The 23301-nt window shown below is 37.7% G+C and overlaps 1 protein-coding gene and 1 pseudogene across 1 annotated transcript; one reads left to right on the forward strand and one right to left on the reverse strand.

The window, feature by feature from the left end:
* Nucleotides 1–410: 410 nt before the first annotated feature.
* On the forward strand, nucleotides 411–6975 carry LOC113289925 (carboxyl-terminal-processing peptidase 1, chloroplastic-like). Its single transcript, XM_026539355.1, has 7 exons — nucleotides 411–1150; nucleotides 1231–1350; nucleotides 5330–5413; nucleotides 5568–5606; nucleotides 5694–5756; nucleotides 6290–6419; nucleotides 6501–6975. Exons 1-7 carry the CDS (start codon nucleotides 785–787, stop codon nucleotides 6548–6550), a joined length of 852 nt encoding a protein of 283 aa, XP_026395140.1. The 5' UTR covers nucleotides 411–784; the 3' UTR covers nucleotides 6551–6975.
* Nucleotides 6976–7336: 361 nt separating this feature from the next.
* On the reverse strand, nucleotides 7337–9133 carry LOC113286348 (annotated as a pseudogene).
* Between the last annotated feature and the right edge of the window lie 14168 nt (nucleotides 9134–23301).

Consider the following 23301-nt stretch of genomic DNA (forward strand, 5'->3'; position numbering starts at 1 on the left):
TTCAGAGAAGAGTAGTTTTCTTCTTCTTTTTTACTTTGCATTGCCTGCACTATCTCTTGAGCAAGTTAAATATTATCAGATATCTACCTCCCGGGTACATAAGCAACTTGTAGAGGAGAGATGATCTTGCTCATTACCTTCTTCACACTTGGTAACAATATTTTTGAAATAACCTTATAAGAAGGATTAAAAAGAGCAATAGGTTTTAAGTCTGAAGGAAACCGTTTTTTTTTATTACAAAGAGCAATAGGTCATAAGTCTGAAGGAAACCGTGTTTTTTTTTTCTTTTTCTTTTGTCCTTGGAATCAAGGAAACATTAGTCTCATTAAGACTTTTAAGTATGAAACCTGATTGAAAAAGTTGTTGTATCATATCAACCATACTCTTACCCATAATATCCCACTGGGATTGGAAAAATTCAGGAGGAAAGCCATCTGGTCCCGGTACTTTCCATGACCTCGTGTCTTTCAGAGCTTTTAAAATCTCTTCTGCATCTGTAACTCTAATCAACATTATTGTCTTCGGCTGTAATTTTTGGAGGAATGGACTCTAATCATAGTGTCTTCGTTTCTTTGAGGATTTGAGGTGGTGTGAAGTTCACAGTAGTGTTTAATAACAAGATTTTTTAACTCAAGTCTGGTGGAGCACCAATTTGCATCGCTATCTTTCAAAGCAGCAATATTGTTTGTTGACCTGCTTCTATTTGCTGTTTTGCACCACTTTATGAAAATAAAATAACATATACACACGAGTACTAGGGAAAAATTTAAAAAGATCAAATAGAATGAGGACCTTATGTTATCACCATTGGTCATCTCTCACACTTGCAGAAAGAACGCCCAAACCGCCATTACCACCAAAATCAAATATCAGACAGCAGCCACATAAACTCTTATTTCATGCCCTAACTGGAACTCTTTCCTTCAATCTTATCTTTCTTTCTCCTTCTCCTTCCATTGCTCAACTTATTTCACCTCCTCCTCCTCCTGTTGAATACTGTAAAGAAGAAGATGTTCTTGAACAAGAAAAACCACAAACAGTTCCAGGGTTAGTAACAAATCAAGGAATTGTTGAAGAAGCTTGGGAAATCGTTAATGAAAGTTTCCTTGATTATAGTGATCGTCCTCGTTTTTCTCCAGATAATTGGCTGGTAATTGTTTCTGCTTTTTAGCTTTTCACGAATGTTAATTGATATTTCCGTTAATTAAATGTATACAATTTTACATCCAGAAAAAGAAGGAGGATGCTATTGGTAGCTCCATTCAGACAAGATCTAAAGCTCATGACATTATTCAAAGGATGTTGGGTAGTCTTGGCGACCCCTACACTAGGTTTCTTTCTCCATCAGAGGTATATTGAGAGAGTTTGTTACTTCAACTCTTCCATTTCACTTTCCTAGCATATTATGTGCTTTTAATAGTTTCATTCTATATACATGCCAAAGTGGAAAAAATTATTTCAGTCCAGGAAATTTTCAATATTTTTCAGAAATGGTTTTTTTTTTTTTTAAAAAAGAATAGGAATGATAAAATGGATGCATTTTTGGTACTTAGGAAAATTAGAGAACTGAGATTGGATTTTCTTGTTGGTAAAACCAAGATGAAAGAAAGCTTAATCTACTTTTTCATTTTAAAAAAGATACATTACAAAGATTGGAACAGTTGAATCAAATTTGCAATGCTTTTGTCAGTGAACAGTACATAAAAGTAAGCTCTTTTAAGATGCTTAATAAAGACAGCTGGAATTTTATTATAACTAAAAAGATTTTGGAATTGCTTCCCGTGTCTCCTTCATTGAGAAATAGCTTAGCAACTTCAATCCCTGCCTGGAATGTGTAGAATTAGTTACCAGACTTGTGGCATAATAGGCAAACAGTTAAGAAATGGCATAGGCATTTTTACCATACCATTGAGTTGTGTTTAAAGGAATATATTAAAAGGGAAACTATTCATTGATATCACCAATTGCTTCAACATTTTATCTCTATCAATATATAGAAAAATATAATTTGTTGAATATGTTCTCTATTCTTTTCTTCCCCTTAGAATTGGTTCACAGGAACTCAAAATACCAAATTTAAGTGAAGCGAGCACTTCAGATGACAAGTTTCTGACTTGTTGCAGATGTGGATCTACTACCAATGAGATATATCTGAGTTTCCATCGCCATGATCATCCTATTCCTCCACTAGTATATGTATAGCTACTACATTTAGGTCCTCGGAATCATTTGGGAGGTATAATGATAGTTTTGAATAAGATCATAATATGAACACAGATCCTCATATGTTTAGATTATTTACAAGTATGTATGATAAGATAAAACCTAATATGTGGTGAATTGATTATACAAATGCATATGTATGAGATGCAAATTTTGCACATGGGTGATGGGTATTAAACAAAATAAGGATGATGAAAGTGACCGAAATTTCGCAAGCATAACTATATCCTCTCAAAATTGACAAGAACCCTTTTCCAAGATAAGACAGATAGATGGCATTAATTTCATGACACTAGGTAACTCTCCTGCCAACGTCCTCAGTTCCAAAGTCTTTTGATTATTCCCACTGTTCACCCTGACTAGGAACTAGGTGTTTAACATTTGAAAACAGTAATAACTCTCCACTGCCAGATTCATACTACAAAAATGTGACAGATTTTGAAGAAGTACCCTATCTGGAACTATATTATGGAAAAGAATGGTGCCTATATCTTAAAGAGATAACGTAATGCGAAAAGATTGGGTAGTTAAACAAACCTGCACTAATCCACCAAGATTGTCCCTTAGATCCAGTAGGAAATATGAAGCACCAGACTCCTGAAGACGCTTTATTGCTGCAAGAATCAGTATTTACTTGAAGTCATTGGAAGCCCATCTAAAAGTTGGCATCAATTGAAGGAATTATTCACCTTAACTAGAAAAAAACATCTACTTGGCCAAAATTGCTTGGGGACGGAACAATACAGAGTCTCATATGTTAGTCTCCCTTTTGGTTTTGGGAATAACATCTGCGGACTAGACTCAAACCAGAATGGAGTAAGCACTCCTCAATCATAAATACTACGAAACGAAGTTCACCAGGTGCCATAGATAATGGCAATTACCATTATAGGTTTTTTGCTAAATGTTCCTAGTAAGAGTAGATGAGTAGCGCTCTTAATTATTTGTACATGTTGCATCATCGCCTAGTACAGGTATATGCAGACAACTTGCAGTGTAAAACTGTGAAAGAGTCCGACGGCAACATAACTAAGAAATGAAATTATTAGTTTTGAACATATTGGCTTCCTTAAAATTATTCAAGTAAAACTACTGTGGATTTAGGACTAAATTTTTATCATGCTATAAAATAGTTACTACGACGATATTGTTATGTACCAGTGATCAGATCCTTTGTTGCTAAAGCATTAAATTCTTTAATGCGTATATATCCAACAGAAACTGTTCCATTCTCTATTTGCTCTAGACGATAAAATACCGGAGTGCGAGCAACTAGACTCCTTTGGACTTTGATAGACTGGGTGGGTCCGCAATTCCCATGCTTAACCTACAGGCATCAATTATATTGATGCTCAGACTGTAAATCTGCAGCACTGTAAATGAGTAATCAGAGTGTAAACTCATTACAAGTTATAAAGAGATCACACCTCAATGGTCACAAATGTTTCATTTGGACCTGGTATCAAGGAGGAAACTTCAACTGCGGATTTTCCTCTGACATCCACTCCATTAACAGATACGACTTCGTCTCCCTGCCGAGAAAAAAACATCCAACCAAGCACACAAAACTATTAACTAGCACTCAACTCATTTAAAGGGCAACATATGTCTGTCTATCTATTTTTAATAATAGAGACGTAATGGTTAATGGCCCAGCTGCAAACCCTCTAGTCTAAAATATCCACCAGAAACAGGCAATAGTAAATTGTTGAACGCGTTATGACTAAGGCTTTGTGCTATCAAGTAGGCATTTATTGCCTTCTAATAAAGCAAACCAATCTTGTAAAATACAGTACGTAACTTCCATTTATGATTTATGATTTGTCGAAAAAGCAGGTTATTTTTCAGTATTTAGAAAATAACTCCGGCAAAAAAACTACAAAATTTGCAAGTAGGTGCAGAATTTGAGCTCGTCAGACCACAATTCAACAGTTGAGCACTATTACTGTGTATGGAAGTATAAAAAACAACTTTACAGAAACAAAAAATTTCCTAAAAGATTTAAAAACCACAACACAACATTCATACAGACTTTAAATATGAAATGCAAGATGATTACAAAAAGGTGAAATATATACCCATAGAGTATAATTTCAAGGAACAAATGGGCAGGATAACATACTGAGAAATCATCAGACACTAGATACAGTGTAATAAAATTATACGAGAAGAGATAATATTAGAAGAGCACGATAGTTGACAATGCATATTTTACCATGTACGAAAAGTATGCAATCAATGGCAGTATTACAAGAACAAACAAGGTTTAACATCATTGATTTGTAGAAGTGTGAGCCAATTCAAAGGGGACAAATTAAATTACACCACATTCCATACAGATAACCTTATCTTTACCTGTCTCACACCAGCAGCATTGGCAGGGCCATCCAATATGAGTCCTAGTACTTTCAATTTGACATCTCCTTTATCATCTGGGATTTCCCTGAGGTTTATTCCAATTCCGGTCATATCATACCGAGCCATCTTCGAGAACTTTTGTCAAAGATGAAGATAAAATAAGACTTGATAAATCAGTACTGCAATTCGTATATATTATGTAAACCCACATGTCAGCGCATGTATTATAAAGGCATAAGAAAATGCAAGGCTCTTGAAAACATCCGTAGGTAATAGACCATTAAAGTTAAGTAACAAGACCAAGTAAAACAAAATAATTTCAACTGTGAACCATATTCTTATCAAGAAACACTTATCAAAGATTACTAGTCCGTTTTTTTTCTCTAACCTTTTGGAAGTATGACTTTGCCGTGAGGATAAAAGTGGATCCATTGGGATTGAAGTAGGATCTGCTATCAGTTTGAATTTCTGGGACATTACTGTAATCTTCCCTGGATGGCTCAGTAAGCTATGAAGTGTGAACAACTTGAACTTCCAAGTGCTGGGGGTTAAAAGATTGTTGGTGATGAGTTCATGGTTGTCAACCATGAACTTCGTCACCAACAAAAATGCATTTACTTCTTTTCCCTTGTATGCAAGTTTAGTAGGATACTGGTCAATAAACTTTCGGCACTGACCATCCTGAATTAAATTTTCCATGTCTTAAATTATCTAGTTACTCAATATGGCTGTGATCACATATATGCAGGTCATTTATACTGCTGGACGAGATCCCCAGTACCAAAAAAGTATTGTTGCAGAATCTGCACCTGCCTTTACAGCACCGCTCATTGTGAGAATACCTTCTTTTACAATCAAATTCTACATAAGAATCATATTTTTTCCTTCTAAGGCCAGTTATTTCAACGTACAATTAGAAAAGTTAAAGCTGTTTCAGTTAGCCTTAACAGTGATCTTAATCAAATCAACCACCACTTTGTATGCAGGTACTGGTGAATAACAAGACTGCAAGTGCTAGTGAGATCGTGAGTTGCATACTACTAATAATTTAACTTCAACTATTTAGTTTTTTATTTATGAATATTTGATGTAAGCGGAAGTAGCTTTTTCAGGTTGCAACTGCACTTCGTGATAATTGCAGAGCTATTCTTGTTGGTGAAAGGACTTATGGCAAAGTAAGAATGAGATTCACATATTTCAAATCATAAATTCGAGCAGTTTTATTATGTAGACATGACCGTGTAAAAATGTAAAACAAGAAAATGTAGTTGGGTTGATATTCATCATCATCCTCGATGGACCCTTCGTCATTCTATGAGAACTTTTCACCTGATCTATGTTTTGCATTCGACTACCCTGATATGAGAACGACCTTGAGGTTAATGTTGCAGTCTGGATTAATACTAGAGATCATTCAGATGATTTGAGATAAATTCATAAATTCCGTCAGTTAATGTGCCAAATATTTTGGTATAGTGGCAGTGTCCTCTCTTAGTTGGTGGGATGTATAAGAGATGGATTTTTGGTTCAATTCTGGCAATACTAGGTGTAATCATGCCATACGGCACAACACCGCTGAAACCTCTTCCACTAGATGGTTACACGGAATGTTGTTAGTCTCAGTTTCAACCATCCTAACAAAACATCAAATTCTGTTTATTATAGAGAATTGTTCTTCTCATATCCTATATTCTGATGTTATTGGCAGGGTCTAATTCAATCCGTCTTTGAGCTTCATGATGGATCTGGTATAGTTGTCACTGTTGGAAAGTATGTCACACCAAACCATATGGACATCGGTGGAAATGGAGTAGAGCCTGACTTCAAAAGTGTCCCAGGTATTATGAGTTACATGGTTGTGAATCTTGTGATAAAACCGAGACGAGCTGATTAGAGCTGATTGAACTTTTTGTTTGCAGCTTGGAGTGAAGTTAAGAGATTCCTTTCCCAGTGCCAAAGAAATGGATAAACACAGGTCTGTTATCTGTTAACTTGTCTTTGACTTATGACCATTGTCCCAGACTCACCAAGAAATTTCTGAAGATCAAGGCAAAATATACTTGATTGGAGATGAGCGTTTTTTTGGCCGTTCTGTTGCGGACTCCCACTCCAGATGGATGATTATAATAGCTCATATCTGGTTTAGGAGCAAAAGAGTCACTGGCTATGTTGTGAAAGCATCAGTAATTGCGCTGAGGTGCTGAGTTCTCTGAGATTAGCGTGTAGATAAATTTAGAAAGGCGAGACACATTTTTCTGGGTAAGTTTGAGGTTGAGCAATTTCTTTTGCTGCGTTGTAATTCTGTGACGGAGAATGTGAAACAGAAAAGCTCCATTAGTGAAGTGAACCACTACTCAGTGTTTAATATAAATCTATAATTTCTTTCCATACTAATCTTAGTAGTTTGTTGTTACGTATGTTTTAGCTATCAAATTGATCAACAAAATGTTTGAGCTATCAAATTGATCAACAAAATCTGCTAGAATATTGTGTCTTTCTATTGTAGAGAACGGCTTTCTGTCTCTCTTATGAAAAGCATTTTGTTCCAGTGCTCGATTTATGAAGTTCTTTTGTATAGGTTCTCCAGCAGTAGTAAGCGCAGGCCAGTGCGTAGCTCTTTGATAGTTCCCTATGCTGTTTCTTTAGAGTCCTGATAACGATACGCTAGTTTATGTAGTTACTGGATGTATGTTTGATAACTTTCAAAGCAGAATAAACTGTTACAAGGAAAGCTAAAACGGATAGTAAAGAGTTTTCACCCTTGCCAATACTAAAAATTCATCCCATCTTATATTTTCGGTAGAATGTTTTTTTTTTACATTCATGGTTCAAGTTTCTTTTTCATCAGTGGTCTAGTTTCATCTGAATCTGTAGATTGTTTAGTAACTATGTTGATTTTAAATCAAGAGATTATCTAAACCATCTTGTGCTGATGTTTCCTTCAATATTGAACACAGGTCATCTAATACTCTATACATCTCTTTCTCCCTAGGATGGGATTTCCCTGCAACAAGAAACTCATGAACAACTCCATCCACTTCCACCAAACTACATCCTGGTTCTTTCCTAATATCCCTTTTCTTCATTAAAGCCCTTGCATCTATTGCTTCCTCATATCTACCAGAAAGTGCCAAGGCATTTGCTAACAGTACATACCCTGAAGTTTCAGTAGGATCCAATTCCAGAATCTTGTCAGCTGCCCGCTACCCCATTTCGATATTCCCATGTTGTTTACAAGCGGACAGCAAGGATCCCCATACAATTACATCTGGGTTTTCTGTTAATTTATTTATCACTTCTTCTGCCTCATCAAGTAACCCGGCTTTACACAAAACATCAACCAAGCAACCGTAGTGTTTGATCGTGGGTTTGATTTGGTAAATTTCAGTCATTTGCAAGAAATAATATTGCGCTTCTGTTACCATGCCTGAATGACTGCAAGCAGTCAAAACACCCAGAAAGCTAACATCATTTGGTCGTAAGCCTGATATTAACTGAAGATCTAAGAAGAGTTGAATTGCTTGTTTTCCATCCCCATTCATTGCTAGCCCGATTATCAAAGAATTCCAGGACGATAAACCCTTTGTTGAGGCATTTTCAAAAACTTGAAGAGCCTTCCCAATGCTTCCACACTTGCAGTACATGTTTATGATAGCAGTTAAGACAATTGAATTAACATGAATCTTCTTCTTTTGGATATAAGCATGAATCCACTCTCCTTGTTTAAGAGCTCCTAACTGAGCACATGCATTTAATAAGCTCACTGTTGTGAACTCGGTTGGTGTAATTCCCCCGTTTTGCATTCGATGAAACAGATGAAATGCATCCTTTAACATCCCATTTCTAACATACCCACTAATCATAGAATTCCATGATATATCACTTCTCGACGGCATCTTATCAAACAATCTCAAGGATTCATTGACTTGTCCATTTTTAGCAAAACCAATGATCATGGAATTCCAAGCTACAATATCGACGACATCTGAATACTCATTGAATAATCGACTGGCTTCAATCAGGTATCCGCAATTTGAGTACATATAGATCATTGTGTTTCGAATGAAGGGGTCGAAATCGATCCCCAGTTTTAGAATTCTTCCATGAAGTTGAGATCCATCATGGGCTCGACCAAGATTAGCATAAGCTTTGAAGAGAGAAGGATAAGTGAGTTTTTCTGGTTCCACGGATGAAGAATGCGGATGAAAAGATATATAGAATTCTGAGGACATGAACTCTGCGAGAAGCCTCTGATAATGGTGTTCCAAGAAAAACGATTTGGTTGTTCGATTTGAGAGAAGACTTGGTAAGCGTAGTTGATGTCGCCAAAGGGAGATGTGGCGCAGAAACATAAAACCCGACTGACTGCAATGATATCTTTGCTTAAACCAGTTTTGATGAGTTGGGCATGAAGTTTATGAAGGTCTCTCATGCTTCTGCAGTTCTTTTCAAGCATGGACAGACATGAATGGTCTGAGATAAACTTGGAGATGGAAGTGAATGATGATGTTGATGACGGCAATACATTGCATCTTGGGTTCATTTCCTTTCACTGTCTGTATGTTGGGAGTGAGAAGTGGATAGGGAACTGAGATGGTGATAAAATCTGTTTTGTTTTTCTCAATGGCTCACACGGAAACAACATTCCAAAAAGCTCTCACAATTTTTTTATTGGGTCCCGTGGGCCGCGTCGGAGGACAGCAGGAGGGTCACTTACGGTGGGATCCATCGAATTTTTTTTGGTGTAGTCTATGATGGCGGTTCATCAAGACTTATTGTTTTTTTTCTCCACTTCTTTTTCTGTGTTTCTGAGAAGGCAGGAAATAATTCTGGATAGACGATGTAGGATTATTATAATACCTACTGGTATATCTAAGAGCTGCCTCAAAATAATTTGGGGCTACTAATTTAAGCTCCCCCATTCGAGGTGGCTTCGGGGTGCCTTAAATATAAAAAATACCTTATACACTTTGATACTAACACCGACATCCAATCGCCTTATGCAAATCCAGATTTTCCCCAGCTATGTGCACAAATAAATCGATCGGATCGATAGGAATTTTGTCTGGGGACATGGTTCATCGGTTAAAATACTTCACCCAATAGAACGGAACAAGCTAAACAACCCGATAACGGGAGGAGGATTCAAAATCAGAAAGAGCAACCATCACAACAAAGCTTTATTCATGAAAAAGATATGGAACATTGACGACTAGCCGCATTCCATTTGCACCGGCTTTCTCAACGAGAAATATCTCTAGCATCAACCAATATTCCAAGGTGAGATCACAGTTTCTTCTACAGACAGGTCCAAATGGAAACAAATGGCCTCTCTCATACCTTATGCAAAACAACATTTATTTCACCGAATAGGAAATGGTTTAGATACACCTGGATACCACACTTTCAAAATCTTGATCCTACCCAATGCCACCGTATACAATCTGTAGCTGATTTAATTGACCAATTTTTTTTTATAATTGGAAACATGATCAGCTAAACAATCTCCTACCAAGTGCCACCCAACACATCCTAAATATCCACCTTTTTCCTAACAGCACTCCAGACATAATATTTTGGCCCAAGTCTAAGTTAGGAAAATACACTGTTGCAACCGGCTATAGTTGTCTAATCCAACAAAATAACCTCTCACACCCAAACCCCCTCCCAACAGCCAAATTTTTATGGACATTACCATATCCACCAAAAATTCAGCTTTTCTTGTGGAAAGCTATCAATGAAGGTTTACCAGCCTTATCTAAGTTACATCACATTATCCTCTCCACTTCAAACCTTTGTCCCCGCTGCAACTCCGAGACAGAAACAGCTGAACACATGCTTATTCACTGACCAATTGCGATGTCAACTTGGACCAGCCTTTCTATCCACATATCTACAATCCAACTCTAAGGTAACGACCAACCAATTACCTTAAACCCCCAAACAACAATTTCACAAATTCTGCAAACACGGGGCAATACCTCCTCTATCACATCCTGTTGTTTTCTACTATGGTCACTCTGGATGACCAGAAATGAACTCGTGTTTGATCAAAAACAATCCACTCATGCAGACATCCTGGCAAGATCTTTCACACAACAACAAGAATTTAAGTGGGAAAAAAAGATTTCCCCACCAGTTCTCCCGGGGAACCACCTCCCAAAATTGAAACAAACATAACGAGGACAACTACGACCATTCAAGTGGGTTGGTGCAATCCGGCACCAGATTGGATTAAAGTAAACACTGATGGGGAAGCTAGAGGTCATCCAGGTATGGAAGGAGCAGGGTTCATTTGTAGGGACTTGAACGCACAAACGGTAATGGCTTTAGCACAAACTCTAGGTTTAACCACGACGCTTACCGCATAGACATGGGAAACAGTTTTAGCAACAAGAACTGCGAATGAAAGAAGATGGATTAAGGTATTATTTGAGACGGATCCTGAGAACCTCGTACACTTCATTAAATCTCCAAAGGAAACTCCTTGGTATATTTCAGAAATGATCGCAGAAATTAAGCAACGAATGCGTCAAATTCCATGTTGCACAATTCAACACAATTTTAGAGAAGGAAACCAAGCAGCAGACAGACTAGCAAGTTATGCGGCAGACGGTAGCCAAGCTGGCAACTACTCAACCTCAATGCGGGACCAGACAAACCCAGATTTTCTTAACCAAATTTTATTAAGTGGCTCTTGGGGAGCCACTTCCCCCGTGTAATAACAATTTAGTTGCTTTTTCTTTATTAGTTACATGCTTCAAAAATTAAAGTAAACCTAAATCCATCATTTGCATTGAGTATTAACCATTTCAAAACAAAATAAACTCCCCTTCTTCACCTTCTCCATTTATCGGTTAATGAGAATATTTCAGTTTCCCTCAGTTTTATTTTCAAAAACGAAATTATCATTACAATTTTTTTATATAACGACTATTAAATATATTAAAGTTCAAGTTAAACAAAAGAAAAAAAAAACGGAAAGATGATAGCAGTAGTAATCCAAATGTAGGAACTAAAGATCTAAATTCCTAGACAATATAAGCTCCCACGTTGAACGGGTGAGGAAAACCTCCCTTCCTATTATCCGAAATAAAGCTTTGGTGGCTTTTGTGAAGTGAGAGTATTTGTAAAGACACTTGGCAATGAATAATTGGTTTTGAAAAAAAAACACATTTAAAAATAAAATAAAATAGAAAAAGAAACCGAAACTTAGTGTGATTACAGTGTTTTGAACTTTATGGAATATACATCAAAACCAAATTCAATTCGAAAATTGTTAGAAATTCAATTCTTAAACGTGTTTTTTTGTTACAAATTTGTGAAAACAACAACTTTACCGATTTCCTGATCTGGGATTTTTTTTTTTTTTTTTGCTCGATTCAATCCATTTTATGAAACGACTCTTTTTCACTTGTTTCTCGTTTCCTTTTCCACCGGACCTTAGTTGCTATAATGAATCTTTTTCTACATTATTCTCAGATATTAATTCAATCGATAACCCAATCACTAGTCACTCAATTACAATTAGGGCTGCCAACGACACTTAACGTAACATATATTGGCTCTGCCGCTGTCGTTGCCACTAAACTTAGCGGGTAACCGAAAGCCGTTAAGTTCCGATAGAAATATGAAATTCAAAACCATTACTGTTACGTTGGAATTACTGGATAACGGATATTTTTGCGGTACCATCCGATATGTCACAGGACAAACACAAATCAGGTTTAAAACACAGAATAATTACACATAACAACTTCTAAATCCAAGAAAACAAGTTCTAAATCCATGCCACAAAAAAAATAAATTACAAATGTTCATGTTCTAAACCAACTTATATGTTCAGAATCTTCAGATGTTCTAGCAAAAGAAAAAACCATGTTTTTGCAAAAGAAAAGACAAAGGATTAAAGGAACTCCATCTCCATTTGTTGCAGCAACTGCAAATGCATTCCTCAATCTCCAGATTCTCCACTACCAACTGCATCTGCAAATGCATTCCTCCTTACTCCTTAATCCCGAACTTCTGCATTTTGAAAGGAAAATCAGAAGTGTTAGACAGTTAAGCAACTTAAGCTGGCAATGTCACCGCAATAAGCCAATAAATATAAAAGAAAATAAAAGATTAAGATGTAAGGAAACTTACCAGTAACACAACTATCACTGTCACTGAGAGTGAGATCTGGCACCCAATCACCCAAACAAAGTAATGCTTCAACAAGATCTGGAGCTAATGAACTCCTGTGAGATGTGAGAACCCTGCCACCAATACTAAACATAGATTCTGATGCTACACTTGTCACTGGAACTTCCAATACATCTCTTGCAATCCTTGAGAGAGTGGGTACTTAGGAGCATGATTCTTCCTATCAAACCTCATTTTTTCAGTGGTTGTGCCTTTAGGAAGAACTGGTTCTGCTAAGTATGTCTCCAATTCTGACTTCTCAACCTCAAACATATTGTTTTCCATAACAATATCATCATAACCAAATTCATATGATGTTGTTGTACCTGTAGAGATCTCAATTCCAGCTGAATGCATTCCAGTATCAAAATAAGCTGGAGCTGTAGTGTTGGTTTCATAAGTACAGAAAAGAGCATCGAGTTCAAGCTCAAATTTGTGATAGTGACTTTGATAGTTTTCCACACCGTATACTCTCTTCATAACAAACTCCACCCATTTAGCCTTGTACCTAGAATCTAAAACAACCCCAAAGCCCATCAAAGTGTTACTTTCTTTCCAGTAGCCATTAAATTTCATCCTCATATTCTTGGCCATGTCTCTGATATACTCATGCTCACTTGATTCCCAGATCTTAATGCATCTATTAACTTCTTGCACCCCATTATAATACGAATTTTGTGTGGGATACTTAATCCCAGCAAATTTGGTTGAAATGACATCAAACAATTCCAAACATTCACATATATGTACTCCTTGTTGCCACTCCTTAGAAGTTGGTAGTATCTTGAAGTCATTATCCAAATAGCTATCCTAACAAAATCTTGTCTCAGAAGAATTGCATCCTTTAGCATCTTAAAGGTGGAGTTCCACCTGGTATCCACATCTAAACCCACAGACCTTGAAACATGAAGCTTAACTTGGGCAATAACACATTCAAATCTCTCTTTTCTAGCCTGACTTGACTTGACATATTTTACACACTCTCTAACTGCATCTATAAATGGAGCAGCCACTCTCATTCCACACCCTACAATCAAGTGCAATACATGATTACTACACCTCGTTTGGAACATATCCCCATTAAGATCTAAACAATCTTTGTTATCAAGCCATTTCTTCAAATTTTCCATCATAACATTGTTGGAGCTAGCATTTTCAGCAGCTAGAATAAAAAGCTTAGTGTCTATGTTCCAATCTAGACATACTGATTTCACTACATATGCTAGAACTTCTCCAGAATGTGGTGATGGCACTAAAGTATATGCTAGTTTTTTCTTAATCAGTTTCCACTCATCATCTATGTAATGCATTGTCACACAACAATAACCATCCTTTGTATGCTTACATGACCACATATCTGTTGTTAAACTACACTTAGATGTAATTGTGTCAAATTGTTCTTGTAATTGCAGTTTTAACTCAGTTCTTAGTTTCATGATATCTTCCCTAACTGTATTCCTAGTGTAAATCTTAGCAGCAGGATTTAAAGACTTCACAAACTCAACAAAATATGGATACTCAACTATAGCGATTGGATAACCATGTTTAGCAATCATCTTGGCAACAAGTATCCTAGTAGCATCAGCATCATATTTCCAGTTAGCTAACTTAGTTTGTGCATTACCTGTTTTGATTGTAGTAATCTTTATTTGTTCTTTCTTGTTCTCAGGCTTTTCTTTGCAGGTTTTAGCATGGTAATGTGATAAGCACGTAAGTGCGACGCTTTTTCACCCATAATTACATTAGTTAGGACTCATTTTATTGCTAATAAACTTGTTTTAAATCTTTTCATGATAAAAAGTTCTTATGGAGAAATCGGCTCGAAAAGTGGTTTTTGGTCCCAGAAAAGTACTAAAGGCACCCCAAAAATGCGTTAAAGACGCCCGGAGGAATTGATAAAGACATCCAAGAGTTTTTGCTATTTACAACCCAAAATTACTATTCGCACCCTATGAATTGCTATTTATACCCCTAGCTAAAGGGACGCTGGATTTGGTTAAGGGGCAGTCATCTTCAACCTTTTGAATTCAAATTTTGGCGGGAAAATTCTGTTCTTCATGGATAAATTAGAGTTCGAGTTCTGAAGGTGTTTAAGAGAGACTAAATTGCTGCAATTGTTCGAGTATCTTCCTTTGGGCCTAACAAAGTTGGTAAGGTTGTTCAATCCAACCAGAATTCGCTAGAACCGTGGGTTTGAAGAAAGCAGGGGCTGGAGTTAGATGCGAGATTCTGTGAAGATTTTGGAGGAGTTCGATGGAGATTTAATCGCTGCAACTGATTGTATTAGGTCTGTTTGACCTAAACCAGGCTGGTACACGAGTCAGAATCGAAGAATAAGGAGTGCACGTGGTTTTGAACTAAAACAGGGAAGGATATTTGTGATAGAAATATTCTCTAGATTTCTGGTAATCGTGGAAGGTTTGTTTGTGGATGCAGCGTGTTTGATGTGATCTGGGATGAGGAAGCGACGAGTTGGAGTGTGTTTTCTTGGATTATACAGTGTGATATGTCGTAGAAGGAAGATTATTACTGTCTTTTGCAAAATAAGAAAAGTGATTAATGGAGGATTATTTGGAGATTTGATCGAGTATCTTTGGTCATGTTTTGTATATATAGGTTGCTGGGAGATGGTAGAAGGGTTACGGAGAGTCTGGGGAAGAAAGTGAGGCTTAGAATCGAGAATAGAGAAGTTACAAATATTCTTCCTGCTGCTGCTCAACCAAGAACACGAAGAACAATGCCCGGCAGAAGCAGTCGCAGAAGATTATCGTTTTAGAACCACATAAGTCCTGTATCGTTTAGCATTTAGTTTTATTAGGTCTTTTGCTGCTGAACTATTGCAACTGTGTAGTGGCTGAACATCTTTAGCGACTGGAGATCATTGTAAGCTATTTAAATTACTTTTTGAATACAATGAAAAATCAATATTTCTCCATTTTTCGATCCATGAGTAGCTAAGTTTCTTTTCTAAGGTTGGGATGAAGCTATTTTCTTGATGAGTTTATTTAAATAATTATTTTCTTTATCATATTTACTCCCCTTTTGTGCTAATAATTCCTTAAAGATTCTCTCTTCTTGCATGCCTCATTTAAATTGTTTTGAATAGTTTTAGACTACTGATTTTTTATAGGCGAAGGAGAATTTGACCTAAGATTAATGACAAAGTCATAAAAATAGAGCTTGTAACCTTTTTATCCTCGAAGGCATGAGATTGAGTTCAAAACTGCCTTGAGTAATTTGGAGTATTGTGTAGAAGTCTTAATTAGTGAATTTGCAACATCAAAATAGTGGATTCCCAACCCTAGTTCTCCATATCCTTGTTAAACCCAAAAATCAATTTTAATTAGTTGTCTTAGTATTTTTCTTTGAGTAATCTTAAAACCCATCCTTTGAAAAGTCCGAGTATCGAATCCTATACGTATCACTTGTAAAACTACATCAGTTTTTGGCGCCGCCGACGCGGACTTGCCTTTAGGTTAGGTTTAGGTTTAGGTTTAGGTTTAGGTTTATATATATTTTTTTTTTAGTTTTGTTTAATTTTATTTGATTTGGCAAGTTATAAAACCCAAATTTTTATTTATTCTTTTTGATTTTATTTCCTTTTGTATATATTTCCTTTATAAATTTTTTTTTTTTAAAAAAAAGATACACGTTGCACACACCATATTGCATCGTCAGAATTACCGAATTTAGGAAACCTGTGGAAAAGTACGCTGAACCCGTGCCTTGGGCCTTATGGGAGTTACCAGCCGAAATTCCACAAGCCTCAGCCTCGTACCTTTAGGTATATTTTGCTGAGGTATCCCAAGCTTACCTAATATAGTAAACCCTGCAATTGCATGTGCACGATTTTCTTGCTTCACTAGTATTCTTGCTTGTGTATGCGACGTTGGATACGGGTAGGAGATAGACTTGAGGAAAACGACCTTTTTAATTTGAGTCCTACCCGTTATAAGGATTTAGGTGGTAATTCTATTTTTACCAAAATGGTTAATGAAAATGATGAGGGTGAAGTCCCGCCAACCAAAACCATTAGGGACCGTTTGAACCCGTCTAGAGTGATACGTGAACCCAGGGTTGTTTTACCAGCCACTACTGTTAAATTTGATATTAAACCGGGGATATTTGGCATGCTGCGTAAGTTTAGGAGGATAGAGAATGAGAACCCGTATACCCAGGTAAGGGACTTTGAAATGATCTGTGACACAATGAGTTACCCGAATGTCCCTAAAGATGTTCTTAGGTTGCGTTTGTTTCCTTTTTCCCTAGAAGAGTGAGCCAATGAGTGGTACCATTTGATTCCATCTAAAACAATCACCACCTGGGATGGCCTTATAGAAGGCTTTGTTAAGAAGTTCTACCCACATCAGAAGACTGCTGCTGTTAGGCAGTCTATTCAAACCTTTAAGCAGAAAATAGGTGAGAGCCTACATGATTACGTAGAAAGGTTTAATGAATTGTTATACCAATGCCCGCACCATGGCTTTGATAAAGGCCACATGGCCCAAATCTTATATGAGGGGCTGGATAGTGAAACCAGAATGCAGGTAGAAACAATGAGTGGTGGAGAATTCACCCATCAAGACCCAGATGAATGTTTTGACGAGTTCATCGAGCTAGCTGAGAAGACTCGTCAATGGGCTCCAATGAGGGAGCCCGAAATATCTAGGAACCCTATCCATAGGGTCAATAGAGTTGATAATGGGTCTGATATCCTTAGGCGTCTAAAGGCCTTAGAGATGAGCCATGGGTCCAACCAGACTATGAGCTGTAATAGTGAGCCCAGAAACTATCCATGTACCATTTGTGGTGACCAAAGTCATACTGGACCTCAGTGCCCCCTATTTTACCCTAGTGAAACTACTCGCGACCAGGTTAGTGTCCTACATGGTGGTATGAACTCTAAATATGAGGGTCGATCCAAGTTTGACCCGTACTCTAATACATATAACCCTGGTTGGAGACATAACCCGAATTTCTCGTGGTCTAAAGGTACCCATCAGGGCTTCCCATCTAGAAACCCACCACCAGGATTTTCTAGGAACCAAGCTCAAGCCCAATAACCGAGCCTAGTTGATAAAAAAGTGTCAATTTTAGAGGAAAGTATAAGACTTTTAGTTGAGGGTAATGCCCTAAATAATTCCCGGACTACCCAAAATATCAACAATTTAGGTCAAAATCTTGATAACTTTATCTTGACGAGTCAGCGTAACCAACAAAACAGTGACCAAGCTATTGCCAACTTAGAGACTCAAATAAGTCAACTTTCAAGCCGGCTAAATGATAGGGAGAATGGGAGATTTCCTAGCCAACTGACTCCGAATCCAAAAGGAGTTAACCATGTTAATGGGTCAGGTAGTTCTAACCACAACGAACAGGTCAAAGCAGTTATCACCCTTAGGAGTGGTAAAACTCTAGAGAACTCGGTAGAACCACCTAAGGATAGCATTCCAGCTGAAAAAGAGACTGAGGTTGACCAAACTTCTTCTGAATACCCTAATGGGCCTGATAATTCTAAGAGTCCAAGTGACGAAGCTACCCCTGAGATAGTATACGTACCACCTGCACCATTCCCTCAAAGACTCGCTAAGAAAAAACCTAGTACATATGCTGAAATCCTAGACATCTTTAAGCAAGTTAAAATCAACCTGCCCTTGTTAGATGCAATTAAACATGTACCGGCTATGGCCAAGTTCCTAAAAGAGATGTGCACCGTCAAGAGAGACGCTAGTGTCCATAAAAAGGCATTTTGACCCAACAAGTTAGTTCCATAATCTCACAAAAGTACCTAGTCAAATTTAAAGATCCTGGTTGTCCTACTGTCACATGTGTCATAGGTAAACAAACCATAGACAATGCTCTATTAGATCTTGGGGATAGTGTGAGTCTTTTACCTTTCTCGGTATATGAACAACTTGGACTAGGGGAGATGAAACCGACTAGGATAACACTACAGTTAGCTGATAGGTCAGTCAAAATCCCACGTGGAATTATTGAATACGTCTTGGTTCAGGTAGAAAACTTTATATATCCAGTTGAATTTGTGATTTTAGACACTCAACCTGCCCCTAGTCAAGACATCAATATCCCAATCATCCTAGGTCGTCCGTTTCTAGCCACTGCGAATGCAGTCATACATTGTCAAACTGGCCTAGTAGAATTTTCCTTTGGGAATCAGAAAATCTCGGTGAATGTTTTTAAGGCGTTACAAGCCCCACCGGACCCTGAACACTATGAGTCTGTATGCATGATTGATTCTCTAGTTGAGAATACCTTTACCACTAATAGTGTTAGTGATCCTTTAGAGGCGTGTTTGGCCCACTTTGGAGCCTACTATGATGAGGATAGTCATTTTGAATAATAATGCGTTGTTAGATTCTGCGCCGGTAATGAATTATGGAAAATGGCAACGTAAACCAGAACCTCTTCCGCCAACCATAGATAAACCCCTCCCATCATCAGTTAAGGCACCCACCCTTGAATTAAAACCGCTACCAGATACACTGAAATATGTATTTCTTGGTAATGATAATACTCTTCCTGCCATAATTGCCTCTGACTTAGAGCCCGATCAGGAAAGTAGACTAGTTAGTGTTCTCCGAGAGCACAAGACTGCAATAGGGTGGACTGTAGCAGATTTGAAAGGAATTAGTCCTACTGATTGTATGCACCACATCTACCTAAAAGAAGGTGCCAAAACCTCAAGAGAAATGCAGAGACGTTTGAATCCTAATATGAAGGAAGTTGTCCGTACTGAGGTGCTTAAGTTATTAGATGCAGGTATCATTTACCCCATATCTGATAGTAAATGGGTCAGTCCTGTCCAGGTTGTCCCAAAGAAGTCTGGGATTACTGTAGTTGCGAATGAGAATAATGAATTAATCCCTACCCTTGTTACTACCGGGTAGAGAGTTTGTATAGAATACCGTCAGCTGAACTCAACAAATAGGAAATACCACTTTCCTCTACCATTCATCGACCAGATTTTAGAAAATTAGATGGCCACAACCATTATTGTTTCCTAGATGGATACTCTGGTTATAACCAAATCCCTATAGCACCGGAGGACCAAGATAAAACAACCTTCACATGTCCATTTGGTACTTTTGCTTACAGGCGTATGCCTTTTGGGTTGTGCAATGCACCCGCAACATTCCAACGTTGCATGCTAAGTATCTTTTCGGACATGGTTGAGCGATTTCTTGAGGTCTTTATGGACGATTTTTCGGTTTTTGGATCCTCTTTCGATGAATGCTTGCACCACCTTACACTAGTTCTAGAACGTTGTAAAGAAAAGAACATACTCCTTAATTGGGAAAAGTGTCATTTTATGGTTAAATCTGGAATAGTGTTAGGACATGTGGTGTCCTCTAAGGTAATAGAAGTTGATAAACCCAAGGTTGAACTAATTTCAAAATTAAGACCACCTAAGAATGTAACAGATGTTATATCTTTCCTTGGCCATGCTGGATTTTATCGTCGTTTCATCAAAGACTTTAGCAAGATTGCCTGACCTCTGTCGAACCTACTTGCTAAAGATACTGCCTTTGTATTTGATGAAGCCTGTGTTACAGCTTTTGAGAAACTTAAATTTTTGTTGACTTCTGACCCTATCATCCAACCACCCGATTGGAACCTCCCATTTGAACTCATGTGTGATGCGTCCGATTATGCGGTTGGTGTTGTCCTTGGCCAACGACGTGATAAAGCACCTAATGTGATTTATTATGCTAGTAGAACCCTAAACGATACCCAGTTGAACTACACAACCACAGAGAAAGAAATGTTAGACATCGTTTTTGCTTTGGAGAAATTTAGATCATATCTCCTAGGGTCTAAGGTCATAGTCTACTGATCATGTTGCGCTCAAATATCTCCTTTCAAAGAAGGACTCAAAACATCGACTGATCAGATGGGTATTATTGTTCCAAGAATTTATTCTAGATATTCGTGATTAGAAAGGGTCCGAAAATGTAGTAACTGACCATTTATCCCGTATCCTTGATGAGACTAGAGATGACGAGAAACCGTTCCTCGATGAACAATTATTTTCCATCTTTTTGTTACCCTGGTTTGCTGACATTGTCAATTATTTGGTAACTGGTCAAATGCCCGACCATTGGTCTAAACAGGATAGAGCTAAATTCTTGTCTGAGGTTAAATACTTTTTCTGGGATGATCCATACTTATTCAAATACTGCCCTGATCAGATCATCCGTCGTTATATTCCTGACAACGAAATATCCAGTGTTTTGACCTTTTGTCATTCTGAAGCTTGTGGGGGTCACTTTAGTTCTAAGAAAACAGCTGCGAAGGTTTTGCAATATGGTCTTTATTGGCCAACTCTGTTTAAGGACTCCCACCTATTTTGTCAAAGTTGTGAGAGATGTCAAAAGTTAGGAAAGATGACGCGACGTAATATGATGCCACTTAGTCCTATACTAATAATAGAAATATTTGATGTGTGGGGTATATATTTTATGGGTCATTTTGTCAATTCCTATGGCAACTTTTACATCTTATTATCTGTTGACTATGTGTCTAAGTGGGTCGAAGCAATAGCTACCAAGACAAACGATCGCCACGTTGTGATCAAGTTTGTTAGAGACAATATTTTCTCTCGATTTGATATGCCCAGAGCAATCATTAGTGATAGAGGTTCCCATTTTTGTAATCTATTTTTTGAGACGCTCATGAAGAAATACTCCATTACCCATAAGGTTTCTACACCTTACCACCCACAAACTTGTGGCCAAGTTGAAGTGTCTAATAGGCAGATTAAACAGATTTTAGAAAAGACCGTAAACCCTACCCGAAAGGATTGGTCTTTGCGCTTAGTAGAAGCTTTGTAGGCTTACCGAACCGCTTTTAAGACTCCCCTTGAGATGTTTGCGTATAGACTTTTCTTCGGTAAAGCCTGCCATTTGCCTGCAGAATTAGAACACCGAGCTTATTGGGCCATTAAGCGGCTAAACTTTGACCTATCTACTGCTGGTGATCACCGTAGACTGCAACTCAATGAGTTAGAAGAAATTCGTAATGATTCTTACGAGAGTGCAAAAATTTACAAGGAAAAAACAAAAATATTTCATGATAAATCGATTATTGGAAAGACATTTGAACCAGGTCAAAAAGTTCTCCTTTACAATTCTCGTCTACATCTTTTCCCTGGTAAATTGAGGTCTCGGTGGACCAGACCATACTTTGTCAAAATTGTTTTTCCTCATGGTGCAGTTGAAGTTGAAAATCCTAAGAACGGATAAACTTTCAAGGTGAACGGTCAACGGGTGAAACCATTCTTGGAGTTACCCAGTCATGCAATAGAAGAATTGGGGCTGAGAGATCCTGTCTACCAGGATTAATTTTTACGGGTGACAAAGTCTGTCTGAAGACACTAAACTTAGCGCTCATTGGGAGGCAACCCATACTCTTGTTGTACATTAGTGGAATTCAATTTTTATGTTCTTTCTTTTCCTCATGGAAGGATTGCGATGCTTCATCCAGGTACTATCTTTCTTCACTTTTGGTATTGTACTTTCATTATAAACATTGAGGGCAATGTTAGATTTAAGTGTGGGGGAGTAGTTAACTTTTTGCATTTTATAATCAGCTATTGAGCGGGTCAATTGCATTTTATGACCAGCTGTTGAGCGGGTCTACTACAGGGCATGAGAATTTTCTTGCATGTTAATTACAAAAAAAATAAATAAAAAATAAATTCTTGATATGATCAGCTTTTAGCGGGTCTTTCTGTCTAGCTGTTTAGCAGACATCTCTCGATCTAGCTGTTTAGCGGATCTGTCTTGCTGTTTAGCAGACATTTTACTCGGTCTTGCTGTTTAGCGGATCTGTCTCGCTGTTTAACAGACATCACCCTTTATCTAGCTGTTGAGCCGATACATTTTCTGTTTTGCTCGAGGACTAGCAAAATATAAGTGTGGGGGAATTTGATAAGCACGTAAGTGCGATGCTTTTTCACCCATAATTACAATAGCTAGGACTCATTTTATTGCTAATAAACTTGTTTTAAATATTTTCATGAAAATAAGTTCTTATGGAGAAATCGGCTCGAAAAGTGGTTTTTGGTCCCAGAAAAGTACTAAAGGCACCCCAAAAATGCGTTAAAGACACCCGGAGGAATTGATAAAGGCATCCAAGAGTTTTTGCTATTTATAACCCACAATTACTATTCGCACCCCAGGAATTGCAGTTTACACCCCTAGTTAAAGGGACGCTGGATTTGGTTAAGGGGCAGTCATCTTCAACCTTTTGAATTCAAAATTTGGCTGGAAAATTCTCTTCTTCATGGAAAAATTAGAGTTCGAGTTCTGAAGGTGTTTAAGAGAGACTAAATTGTTGTATCTTCCTTTGGGCCTAACAAAGTTGGTAAGGCTGTTCAATCCAACCAGGATTGGCTAGAACCGTGGGTTTGAAGAAAGCAGGGGCTGGAGTTAGATGCGAGATTCTGTGAATATTTTGGAGGAGTTCGATGGAGATTTAATCGCTGCAATTGATTGTATTAGGTCTGTTTGACCT

This window comes from Papaver somniferum, chromosome 6, assembly GCF_003573695.1.
Source record: "Papaver somniferum cultivar HN1 chromosome 6, ASM357369v1, whole genome shotgun sequence".
Classification (NCBI taxonomy): Eukaryota; Viridiplantae; Streptophyta; class Magnoliopsida; order Ranunculales; family Papaveraceae; genus Papaver; species Papaver somniferum.

Bases quoted from the DNA above. Each gene is read 5' to 3' on its own strand.
- LOC113289925 (XM_026539355.1), top strand. From the start codon at position 785: ATGAGGACCTTATGTTATCACCATTGGTCATCTCTCACACTTGCAGAA. The intron at 1,351-5,329 runs GTATATTGAGAG...ACATATATGCAG, and splicing joins GGTTTCTTTCTCCATCAGAG to GTCATTTATACTGCTGGACG. The intron at 5,757-6,289 runs GTAAGAATGAGA...TGTTATTGGCAG, and splicing joins GTGAAAGGACTTATGGCAAA to GGTCTAATTCAATCCGTCTT.